Source organism: Pan paniscus, chromosome 20, assembly GCF_029289425.2.
Source record: "Pan paniscus chromosome 20, NHGRI_mPanPan1-v2.0_pri, whole genome shotgun sequence".
NCBI lineage: Eukaryota > Metazoa > Chordata > Mammalia > Primates > Hominidae > Pan > Pan paniscus.
This window is the reverse complement of record NC_073269.2, coordinates 62,083,257-62,096,316: the sequence shown is the minus strand read 5'-3', so window position 1 is coordinate 62,096,316 and position 13,060 is coordinate 62,083,257. Positions and strand designations below refer to the sequence as shown.

Sequence of the window (13,060 nt, the reverse complement as noted above, 5' to 3'; positions counted from 1 at the left end):
CAACATGGTGAAACCCCATCTCTACTAAAAACACAAAAATTAGCCGGGTGTGGCGGCATGCAACTGTAATCCCAGCTACTTGGGAGGCTGAGGCAGGAGAATCGCTTAAACCCGGGAGGCGCAGGCCACGGTGAGCTGAGATTGTGCCACTGCACTCCAGCCTGGGTGACAGAGTGAGACTCCATTGTGTGTATTTAAAAAAAAAAAAAACAAAACCTTAAACAGTTTTGTTGCAACATGGGGCAAAGACTTGGGAGAGAAGTTGTTTGTGTAAAATGGGGATCAGGAGAATTGCTAGGTAAAGGACTCTGGAAATACAGCAACATGGAAAACATCCAGTCTCCCACCGAGTCGCCACATAGGCTGGGAAGTAAATTAAAAGGGCTTCCTGTGTGTTCTACGTCTGGATTTGCCATAGGATCCTCAATCCTCCAAGGGTTGGCCAGCTTCCACATTTCCCTTCCCGTCTCTTTCCTTTAATGTTGAGTTGGAGATTCCTAACTCTTTTCTCTAGGTGGCCCTTAGAGACAATGACCAAAGCTGTTGCCCTGATGTCCTGCTGCAACTCCAAGGGAGTAATGAGAAATGTTCTTCTGGGGTTGGGGGTGAGGGCCAGTGGTGGTGGTGGGACTCTAGGACAACTTTTTTTTCCTCAATGAAATTGTGAATTATTTGTTATTATTTTTTGAGTCAGCGTCTTGCTCTGTCACCCAGGCTAGAGTGCAGTGGCGTGATCTCAGCTCACTGCAACCTCCACCTGCAGGGTTCAAGCGATTCTTCTGTCTCAGCCTCCTGAGTAGCTGGGACTAGAGGTGCACGCCACCATGCCTGGCTAATTTTTGTATTTTAAATAGAAACAGGGTTTCACTATGTTAGCCAGGATGGTCTCGATTTCTTGACCTCGTGATCCACCTGTCTCAGCCTCCCAAAGTGCTGAGATTACAGGGGTGAGCCACTGCACCCAGCCGTGAATTGTTATTTTTTTAACTTCAGGTTCAGTGGTACATGTGCAAGTTTGTTTATGTAGGTAAACTTGTGTCACAGGTTTGACGTACATATTTTGTATATAGACTATAAGACTGTACGCCCAGGTGCTAAGCCGAGTACTCATTTATTTTTTCCTGATCCTCTCCCTCCTCCCCTCAAGTACACCCCAGTGTCTGTTGTTCCCCTCTTCAGGTCCATGAGTTCTCATCATTTAGCTCCCTCTTACAAGTGAGAACATGCAGTATTTGGTTCTGTTCCTGTGATAGTTTGCTAAGGATAATGGCCTCCAACTCCATATTCCTGCCCCCGCCAAAAAAAAAATGCTCTCTTTTTTATGGCTACATAGTATTCCATGGTATATATGTATCACGTTTATCCAATCTTGTTGCTAGGCATTAGGCTGATTGCATGTCTTTGCTATTGTGAATAGTGCTGCATTGAACATTCATGTGCATGTATCTTTTTGGTAGAATAACTTGTATTCCTTTGGGTATATACCCAGTAATGGGATTGCTGGGTCAAATGGTAGTTCTGCTTTTAGCTCTTTGAGGAATCACTACACTGCTTTCCACAATGGTCGAATTAATTTACACTCCCACCAACAGTGGGAACATCCTTGCCAGCATCTGTTTTATTTATACACACACACATATATATATATACATAATTTGTTTTTCGAGGTGGAGTCTTGCTCTGTCACCCAGGCTAGGGTGCAGTGGCACAATCTCGGCTCACTGCAACCTCCACTTCCCAGGTTCAAGTGATTGTTCTGCCTCAGCCTCCTGAGTAGCTGGGATTACAGACATGCACCACCAAGCTGGCTAATTTTTTGTATTTTTGGTAGAGACGGGGTTTCACCATGTTGGCCAGACTGGTTTCAAACTCCTGACCTCAAGTGATCCACCCACCTTGGCCTCCCAAAGTGCTAGGATTACAGGCATGAGCCTCCACGCCCAGCCTGTTATTTTTTGATTCTTAAATAGTAGCCATTCTGACTGGTGTAAGATGGTATCTCGTGGTTTTGATTTGCTTTTCTCTAATGATCAGTGATATTGAGCTTGTTTTCATATGCTTGTTGTCTGCATGTATGTCACCTTCTGAAAACTGTCTGTTATACCCTTTGCCCACTTTTTAATGAGGTTATCTTTTTCTTGTAAATTTAAGTTCCTTATAGATGCGGGTATTAGACGTTTGTCAGGTGCATTGTTTGCAAAGGTTTTCTCCCATTCTGCAGGTTGACTGTTTGCTCTGATAGTTTCTTTTGCTGTACAGAAGCACTTCTGTTTAATTACATCCCATTTGTCATTTTTTGCTTTTGTTGCAATTGTTCTTGGTATCTTCATGATGAAATCTTTGCCCATTCCTATGTCCAGAATGGTATTGCCTAGTTTTTGTTTTGTTTTGTTTGTTTTTGTTTTTATAACGGAATCTTGCTCTGTTCCCCAGTACAGTGGCATGATCTCGGCTCACTGCAACCTCCGCCTCCCAGGTTCAAGTGCTTCTCCTGCCTCAGCCTCCCAAGTAGTTGAGACTACAGGCACCCGCCACCACGCCCAGCTAATTTTTGTGTTTTTAGTAGAGGCAGGGTTTCACTATGTTGGACAGGCTGGTCTTGAACTCCTGACCTTGTGATCTGCCCATCTGAGTCTCCCAAAGTGCTGGGATTACAGGCATGAGTCACCGTGCCCAGCGCCTCCAAGTTTTTAATAGTTTTGCACTTCATTTTGTCTGTAATCCATCTTGAGTTGGTTTTTGTATGTGGTGTGAAGAAGGCATTCAGTTTCAGTCTTCTGCATATGACTAGCCAGTTACCCCAGCACCATTTATTGAAAAGGGAGTCTTTTCTCCACTGCTTGTCTTTGTCAGCTTTGTTGAAGATCAGACGGTTGTAGTTCTGTGGCCTCATTTCTGGGCTCTCTATTCTGTTCTGTTGGTCTATGTGTCTGTTTTTGTACCAGTACCATGCTGTTTTGGTTATCATAGCCCTATAGTATAGTTGGAAATCAGGTAGCGTGATGCCTCCAGCTTTGTTCTTTTTGCTTAGGATTGATTGTCTTGGGTATTGGGGCTCTTTTTTTGTTCTATGTGAACTTTAAATAGTTCTTCTAGTTTCTGTGAAGAATGCCATTGGTAATTTCATAGGAATAACATTGAATCTGTAAATTGCTTTGGGCAGTATGGCCATTTTAACAATATTAATTCTTCTCTCCATGAGCATGGAATGTTTTTTCCATTTGTTTGTGTCATCTGATCTCTTTGAGCAGTGTTTTGTAATTCTCCTTTTGATCTTTCACCTCTCTGGTTAGCTGTATTCCTAGGTATTCTTTGTGAGCAATTGTGGATAGAATTACATTTCCGATTTGGCTCTCAGCTTGGCTGTCGTTGGTGTATAGGAATGCTAGTGATTTTTGTACACTGATTTTATTTTTCTCTTTTTGTATCCTGAAACTTTTGCAGTTTATCAGCTGAAGATTTGGGGCTGAGACTATGGGGTTTTCTGGATATGGAATCATGTCATCTGCAAACAGTGATAGTTTGACTTCTTCTCTTCCTATTTGGATACCATTTATTTCTTCCTCTTGCCTGATTGCTCTGGCTAGGACTGCTGAAACGGAGTAATTTACATGTGGTTGATTGTGTGGCTATTATCAGCCATCAGCATATTTTGTCTTTTGCTCTCAGTGTAGAAAAACATGGTTAAACTTGTGCATGTGGATGTATCTTAATATCTTTGTGCATGTGGATGTATTCTTAGTATCCAGCTTGTGGGTCCCACTTAAGAAAGGTCATGAGGTGAACACACCATAAAGACCCAGGGGATTACTTCAAAGTCAACAGGCTGACCTTGGAATTAGCAATAGTCTTCTGACCTGACTAGAAATTTAAGATTGAGAGCCATGTGTGAGGATATAATCCACTGAGAATCTTTGTTACAGGATGAAGTGAGGCAGGCAGGAGAAATTGTGGAGAAGATGTTCAGACCTTCACTAGTGCTTTCCTGCTATTATGTCTTCCACAGGTTGTCCTATGTCTCGACTGCTTCTGGTTTTGAAGACTTACTCAAGGCTTTGGCTCGTAATCGGAGCCTGACATACCTGAGTATCAACTGTACGTCCATTTCCCTAAATATGTTTTCACTTCTGCATGACATCCTGCACGAGCCCACATGCCAAATAAGTCATCTGAGGTGAGTTGTTGCTCGGCTGAAAGCTCAGTGCATGTGAGGGGAATGCCTGGGTGTTGGTGGATAGAGGTGCCCTTCAATAACACTACCTGCTCCTACCTTTTGATGTCACTCATTCCTCAATTTTTTTAGCTCGTGGTTTGTTTCTTTCACCAACATTATTCCTGCCTTTTGATTTCAATTTCTACATTGATATTTCATATAACATGGCTTCTCCCTCCCTTGACTGATATTTCTCTAATGATCTAATTCCTCTGGTCATTCTGAAGTAGACTACTGGTCAAACCCTAAAACACTGTCTAGTGGAAATTATTCAAGCCACAAACTGAAATTTTCCAGTAGCCACGTTAAAAAGTTAAAGGAAGCAAGTGAAGCTAATTTTTTTTTTTTTGAGATGGAGTTTCACCCTTGTTGCCCAGGCTAGAGTGCAATGGCACGGTCTCAGCTCACCGCAACCTCTGACTTCCAGGTTCAAGTGATTCTTTTGCCTCAGCCTCCCAAGTAGCTGGGATTTCAGGTATGCACCACCATGCCCAGCTAATTTTGTATATTTAGTAGAGACAGGGTTTCTCCATGTTGGTCAGGCTTGTCTCGAACTCCTAACCTCAGGTGATCCACAGGCCTCAGCCTCCCAAAGTGCTGAGATTACAGGTGTGAGCCACTGTGCCCAGCCTTGAAACTAATTTTAACAGTATTTAACCCAGCATATCAAATTATATCCATATGTCATTAATGCAAAAAACTATTGATGTGATTTTATATTCCCTTTTTTGTATAAAGGCTGCAGAACCCAGTATTTCACAGAGAACATCGCTGCTCGGGCAGATTTTCATCAGAAATGTTTGACCTCCGTATTCATTTCATAAAATTTACAATTGAGAGAACTAATTCACATGCCCGTGTCCTAAACATACTTAAATCTTCCAATAATTTGGAATCAACCTTTAAATTTAAACTAGCCAAGCCTGGTAGCTCATGCCTATAATCCCAGCGCTTTGGGAGGCAGAGGATGTGGATCACTTGAGGTCAGGAATTCAAGAGTTCGAGACCAGCCTGGCCAACATAGTGAAACTCCACCTCTACTAAAAATACAAAAATTAGCCAGGCATGGTAGCAGGTGCCTGTAATCCCAGTTATGCGAGAGGGTGAACAAGATAATCGCTTGAACCCAGGAGGCAGATGTTGCAGTGAGCTGAGATGGCGCCACTGCACATTCCAGCCTGGGCAACAAGAGCAAAACTCCATCTCAATAAATAAATAAATGAATAATAAATTCCAGTGTAAATGTAGTAAAACTAACAATCCAGTGCCTCAGTCATGCTAGCCACGCTTTGAGTGCTCAGTAGCTCTATTTGCTGGTGACTCAATATTGGATAATGCCACTTGCTAGACTTCATCTCCAATAAGTGCATTTCGCTTGTACTCTCAATTTCAAGTACCTCATGCTCTAACAGCACCTCCTGTATTCTCAAGCTGCTTTGTCTTGTAAGCAAATCTTCCCACCCTTTAATCCTACTGCATCCTTCAGCCATTTGAGCAGCAGCTTCCCACCCTTTCACCCCCTTCATCCCTTTCTTTTTGTTTTTGTTTTCATTTTTGTTTTGAGACAGAGTTTCACTCTTTTTGCCCTGGCTGGAGTGCAGTGGTGTGATCTCAGCTCACTAAAACCTCCGCCTCCCGGGTTTAAGCGATTCTCCTGCCTCAGCCTCCCGAGTAGCTGGCATTACAAGAGCTTGCCACCACGTATGGCTAATTTTTGTGTTTTTAGTAGAGATGGGGTTTCACCATGTTGGCCAGGCTGGTCTCCCAAGCACCTCAGCCTCCCAAAGTGCTGGAAGCCACTGCACCCAGCCCCTCACTTTTTTTCTGACATAGTTCAAATTCCATGGTTCTTGAGAGTCATTGCCTTCCACCTCACTCAGCATCCCTTCTCCCTATCACATTCTCCCAGCCAAATCCCAACTCTGTTGCCACTTTGTAGTTAGCCTCTCCCCTACCTCAATGCCCCCCTCCCCAAACTCCTTTCATCTTGGAACACATTTTCCTCTTCGCCTTTGGTTTTTCCCAAACCTTGATTATTCCTCCTCAGTCATCTTTACCTGTTTTTCATCTTCCTGGACTCTTACCTTTGGGATATTTCCAAGTGGTTCTAAATGTCTTTTCTATACCCCTTCTATGAGTTCTTATTCATGGCATTAAGTAGCCTCTATGTGATGAAGACTCTTAGGTACTTATTTACAAACATTTCTCCTGGTTTCAGACTCAGTGAAGTATTTGTAGAGATATCAACTTTGATATTTATTTATGAGACAAAGTCTTGCTGTCACCTAGGCTGGAGTCCAGTGGGGTGATCTCGGCTCACTTCAACCTCTGCCTCCCGGGTTCAAGCAATTTTCATGCCTCACCCTCCCAAGTAGCTGGGACCACAGGGGTACACCACCACACCCAGCTAACTTTTATATTTTTGGTAGAGACAGGGTTTTGCCATGTCTGCTAGGCTGTTCTCAAACTCCTGACCTCACGTGATCTGCCCACCTCAGCCTCTTACTTTGATATTTAAATAGGCATTTCAAATACAGATTTTCTTGTGGCCTGGCTTAGACAAATTTTCTAGGTCTGTTGTTAGAGTGGATCCATCTGACTCCTTCCTGCTTCCTTTACTGCTAAGCATGATAGACCAACCCATCTCCCACCTATCTGCAGTACTTCAGCATCTTCCTACCTGTCCACACCTTTGCTTGCTACATGGAAAAGAGTGTAGAAGGGCAACTTTCATCTAGTTTGGATTGTTTTGTTTTCCGGTGTGTGTGTGTGTGTGTGTGTGTGTGTGTGTGTGTGTGTGTTTGAAGCAAAACATAGCTTTATTTTTTGATATATCAGTTTTACTACAAGGGTAGACTTAATTCTTCTTAGTTTACTTTTAGCTTCAGGGATACATGTTCAGGTTTGTTACATAGGTAAACTTGTGTCATGGGAGTTTGTGCAGATTATTTCATCACCCACATACTAAGCCTAGTACCTCATAGATATTTTTATTTTTTCTGATCCTATCCTCTGAATCTCAGCCCTCAAGTCGGCCCCAGTGTGTATTGTTCCCCTCTATGTGTCCATGTGTTCTCATCATTTAGCTCCCATCTGTAAGTGAGAACATGTGGTATCTGGTTTTCTGTCCTTATGTTAGTTTGCTAAGGATAATGGCAATCTAAGTCAGATCTTGTGACTCTGTCCTTTTAATCTTCAGACCCTCAATGGCTTTCACTTTCATTCCAAATAGAATACACAGGCCAACGCGATGGCTCACGCCTGGAATCCCAACACTTTGGGAGGCCAAGGCGGGCAGATCACCTGAGGTCAGGCGTTCGAGACAGCCTGACCAACATGGCGAAACCTCGTCTCTACTAAAAATGCAAAATTATCCAAGTATGGTGGCGCGTGCCTGTAATCCCAGCTACTCGGGAGGCTCAGGCAGGAGAATCACTTGAACCTGGGAGGCGGAGGTTGCGGTGAGCCGAGATCACACCATTGCACTCCAGCCTGGGTGACAAGGGCAAAACTCCATCTCAAAAAAAAAAAAAAAAAAATATAGAATACACCATTTCACGCTGGGTGGCCCTGGCTAACCCTCTCCCCATCTCCTGTTTATGTACCGTGCTGCGGCTGCACTGTTTGTTATAGATGTTTAAAACACCAAACCTGCTCCTGCTTCTGCCTCTTTCCACTCATTTCCTCTGACAGAAATTCCCTTGTCCTAGAGATTCAGAGCTTGCCCTCTTCTCTCAAGTTTCTGCTAAAATTCTTCTACCTTATTTAAGTCAGAGCTTCTGACTCTTCTGTCCTCTAATCTTCAAACCCTCAAGGGCTTCCATTTCATTCAAAATAGAATACACAGGCCAAGTACGATGGCTCAGTGAGAGAGTCTTCGCTCAGTGCCTGCCCCGTAAGGAAGTAGAATACATCGTTTTCTTTCTCTGTGACCTACTCTGATTTACTTTCTATAAAGAACTGATCATCTACTAGGCACATGATACATTCAGCCCTGTCTTTACAATGCTAGAATTCCATCGTATTTCTTCCAGTTTTCTGCTGTATCCCAGGAACTTCATACAATGCCTGAAAATAACAATATTTGTTAGTTGAAAGATGGCTATTATTCAAAATCCTCATTGAAGAAGAGAATATTGAGTGACAAGTTGAAGAAAGTGAGACAGCAAACCATGCAGCTATCTGGGGAAAGATCACTTATTTTTATTTTACTTATTTTATTTATTTTTTTTTAGAGATGTGTCTTGCTCAGTTGTCCAGGCTGAAGTGCATTGGTATGATCATAGCTCACTGTAGCCTCGAACTCCCGAGTTCAAGTGATCCGCCCACCTCAGTCTCCCAAGTAGCTGGGACTATAGTCGTGCACCACCACTCCTGGATAATTTAAGGAAAAAAACTTTTTTTAAAAAATAGGGTCCCACGGGGAAAATCACTAAGTAGAGATAAGGGTACTAGACACTAAAGCAAAAATATGCTTGTGGACTTGAGGGAGAGTGAGGAGATCAGGGAGGATGGTACAGAATGAGTAATGAATAGAAAGTTAGACCGGACACAGTGGCTCACGCCTGTAATCGCAGCACTTTGGGAGGCCGAGGCGGGTGGATCCCCTGAGGCCGGGAGTTCAAGACCAGCCTGGCCAACATGGTGAAACCTGGTGTCTACTAAAAATACAAAAATTAGCCGGGTGTGGTAACGCACGCCTGTAATCCCAGCTACTCGGGAGGCGGAGGTTGCGGTGAGCCAAGATCACACCATCGCCCTCCAGCCTGGGCGACAGAGCAAGAGTCCATCTCAAAAAAAAAAAGAAAATAGAGATAGTTGAGAGCCAGAGCATGTGGGGCACCCAAGGCTATGCAGAAAAAACATCAGAAGTCCTTGTAAATGTGATGGTAAGTTGAGGGTCTTGATGAGATTTATAAATGTGATCGTACCCACATCCCATGGTCAGGTGGGATGCTTGATACCTGACTTACTGTTCTGAACCATCACCCTGGAAGCCACGTGGAGATGAATGCAGAAGAGGAAGGAACTGCCTGCTCACAGCCCTTCGTGAATCTGTAACCTTGCCCAAATTTGAACTCTGAGGAGTGGCATAGGGAGAGAAAGGTTAGAAGCAAAGGGATCTATTTATTTCCAAGTAGACATCATCGCACTTGGTTAGGTCTCTCTTTTTTTTTTTTTTTAATTTAAAAGAGGGGATAGCTTAAACGGGGGGAGCCTCTTTTCATTTCTGAATTCCTCTTACAGCTTGATGAAATGTGATTTGCGAGCCAGCGAATGCGAAGAAATCGCCTCTCTCCTCATCAGTGGCGGGAGTCTGAGAAAACTGACCTTATCCAGCAATCCGCTGAGGAGTGACGGGATGAACATACTGTGTGATGCCTTGCTTCATCCCAACTGCACTCTTATATCACTGGTGTAAGTTGGCTCAGATGAGCTCACCACGTAGAAGCTCAGACTGACTTGAATATCTAAGCACAAGATCAAAGAGCAGTGGTGGGGAAAGGGACAGCAAAGCAAAGCAGCCGAAAGCACAGTCTTTGGAGTTCAGTAGGTCTGGGTTAATACTCTGGGTTGACAGCTGATTTGCGAAACGTTGGCAAAAATGTTTCTAGATTTTTTTTCAACTTGTATTTCTCAATCTGGACAGTGGAGTCATAACGTGACCAAACATACATCTTTGGAGATAAGAGTTAAAAATGGTGGTCACGGCCGGACGCGGTGGCTCACGCCTGTCATTCCAGTACTTTGGGAGGCCGAGGCGGGCGGATCACAAGGTCAGGAGTTCAAGACCAGCCTGGCCAACACAGTGAAACCCTGTCTCTACTAAAAATACAAAAATTAGCCGGGCGTGGTGGCGGGTACCTGTAGTCCCAGCTGCTTGAGAGGCTGAGGCAAGAGACTTGCTTGAACCCGGGAGGCGGAGGTTGCAGTGAACCGAGATTGTGCCACTGCACTCCAGCCTGGGTGACAGAGCGAGACTCTGTCTCAAAAAAAATAAAAAATAAAAAATGGTGGTCACAACATTCTAAACATAGCACCTAGGCCATAGCAACTGACTTTCTAAGAGCAGGGAACCTATATTGTTCTCACAGTGAACACGTGAACTGGGTGTCGTGTAGGATGAGATGTGACTGACAACACAAAGATGAAAGCAAAGGAAAGGTTTGGTGCTAGATTGCCTTGAAATAGGATTTTTTCCCCTGAGTCTCCTTTCAAGAAGGTGGAAGAGGGGCTCTCCCTGTATGTAACCTACTGTGGGTTACTCGTAGGTAAGCTCTGTCTGCTCTGGGAAAGTGGCTAGAAAGGCAGACTTCCGGAAGGTTGGGGCATGGCAAACATGATGAAAGATGGCAAAAACGTGGCAAAAGTGAGGCATAAAGGTACAAAAATGAAGGGCGGAGATCTGTAAAACATGGTCAGAAAACAAAACAGTAAGTAGCTCGGTGTATTTAAGGACACGATTCCCCGTTCACAATTACAAATTCCAAAAAGACAAAAGAATGCAGTAGGTCATCATGTTTTTTTGTTTCGCCCTTTTTTGGCCCCCCTTTTTTTGGCCCCCTTTAGCCCCTTTTACCCCCTTTTTAGGACTTGCTAGATTCCAAAACATAATACAAACTGATATAATATTCTTTATATTTTCTGTAAAAAATACTTGTTTGATTGCAGGGTAACACCAGAAACTCCTGTTCATATTATATAATATCGCACTATGTATGTTTTTATTTATTTATTTTTTTGAGACTGAGTCTCGCTGTGTTGCCCAGCCTGGAGTGCAGTGGCGTGATCTCAGCTCACTGCAACCTCCACCTCCCGGGTTCACGCCATTCTCCTGCCTCAGCCTCCCGAGTAGCTGGGACCACAGGCACCCGCCACCACGCCTGGCTAATTTTTTGTATTTTTAGTAGAGACGGGGTTTCACCATGTCAGCCAGGATGGTCTCGATCTCCTGACCTCGTGATCCACCCCCTTCAGCCTCCCAAGGTCCTGGGATTACAGACGTGAGCCACTGTGTCCAGCCATGTCTTTAATATCTCAATGTTCTAAGATCCATCTGGCCCCAGATAAATCCAGTAAGTAATTGTCAATATGAGCTAATTTTGTTGTAAAAGAAGGTCTCATGAAAAAAGGGACAGACCATTTGTTCAATAATCAGACTCCAAATAGATATTTTTTTCATCTCATATCTACAAGTTTTTTGTTTCCTGCTAGATTTTTTCTTTTTTTCTTTTCCCACTGGTTCCAGGTATAATTTACATATCAGAAAATTCATCCACTTAAGGTACACATTCGATGTTTTTTATGCATATTTAGAGTTGCACAACACTACAATATAATTTTAGAACATTTTTATCACCTTAGATTGTTGGCATGGAGTTTTTCATAGTTCGTACCTGTATTTAAAATAATCCAGATATACTAAGCAAAAAATGTTTGTTTTGGTAACTTATTTTAAGTAGGCAAGGAATTTCTAAGCCTAAGAACGTGAAAGAAATCACAGTAGTCTGAGGAAAACACCTGTAAAAGGCCAAATTTATGGTCATGACCAAATCTGACAGCTGGAAAATAGTATGCAAATGAGTTGATAGTGCTGGTTTCTACGAGGACAACAGGGAACTTCTCTAGCTCATTCTTAGTCTTAACTTTTACTTGTACATATAATTTAAAATAAGCACGCATTAGTATACAAAGGAAAACCTAGCCCATTTCATGTGTCAAACCCAAATTAAAATAACTACATATACATTTTCCGATCATTTTAAAGCACAAAAATCATTCTAAGCTTGCAGCTATGCAAAAGCAGGGAGGGGCCAGGTTTGGTCTGCTGCCAGCCTCTGGTCTAGTGTACCCTTTTCCCATACCAGAGCCAAGATTCAGTATTTCCAACCAATAAATTGGTTGTTTTCAACTTTTTTTTTTTTTTTTTTTTGGAGACAGTCGCCCAGGCTGGAGTGCAGTGGTGCAATCTCGGCTCACTTCAACCTCCACCTCTCCGGTTCAGGCAGTTCTCCTGCCTCAGCCTCCCAAGTAGTTGGGACTACAGGTGCACGCCACCATGCCGGCTAATTTTTGTATTTTTAGCAGAGACGGGGTTTCACCATGTTGACCAGGCTAGTCTCGAAGTCCTGAACTCAGGTGATCCTCCTGTCTCCCCCTCCCAAGGTGCCAGGATTACAGGTGTGAACCACCATGCCCGGCCTATTTCCAACTTTTTAACCCATTCCCTGTTTAGGAAAAAAGTGCAGCTCACTGCCAGTGCAGTATTCCCAGGGCAAACAGAAAACGGGTTAAAAAAAATAGAGATTCGGCCAGGTGTGGTGGCTCACGCCTATAATTCCGCCACTTTGGGAGGCCAAGGCAGGCGGATCACTTGAGCCCAGGAGTTCAAGACCAGCCTGGGCAACACAGTGAGACCCCCATCTCTATTTTAAAAATTTATTTAAAAATAAATAATGGAAAAAAAAATAGAGGCTGGAAATCCAGATTAGGATTGAGTAAACTTCCACATATTGGCAACGAGCTAAACCTGGACAGACAAAACGGGATACCACAAAATGGGCTAACAACAGGGCTTCTGGTGTGCCGTCTGTCTTCACTTTTTCCCAGTTTAAAAAAATCTTCAACAGTTCCTGTATTCACTTATAAATAATAAAGTAACTCTTTCAAAGCGAGTTTTTAAACTGAAAATCTTAGGATTCAATTTAGCCAAATATACTTTATCAAATGATGGGAGAAACCAAGTTCCAGAAGTAACGTCTATAAGATTATTCCGTTAGTAGAAGTTGGAGTTAGATTTTTCTCATGCCCTGTTCTGCATCATCCATTCTATATTTCACCCTCTGC

The 13,060-nt window shown here is 43.2% G+C and overlaps 1 protein-coding gene across 3 annotated transcripts in view; it reads left to right on the top strand.

The window, feature by feature from the left end:
* The window catches only part of NLRP11 (NLR family pyrin domain containing 11), a 33,836-nt gene that overhangs the window by 12,518 nt on the left and 8,258 nt on the right, over positions 1 to 13,060 (top strand). For all 3 annotated transcript variants that reach the window (XM_063600657.1, XM_055104258.2, XM_055104259.2), the window contains 2 exons: positions 4,007 to 4,174; positions 9,461 to 9,631. In XM_063600657.1, the coding sequence (XP_063456727.1) occupies positions 4,007 to 4,174; positions 9,461 to 9,631 (339 nt within the window). The remainder of the gene's footprint in view (positions 1 to 4,006; positions 4,175 to 9,460; positions 9,632 to 13,060) is intronic.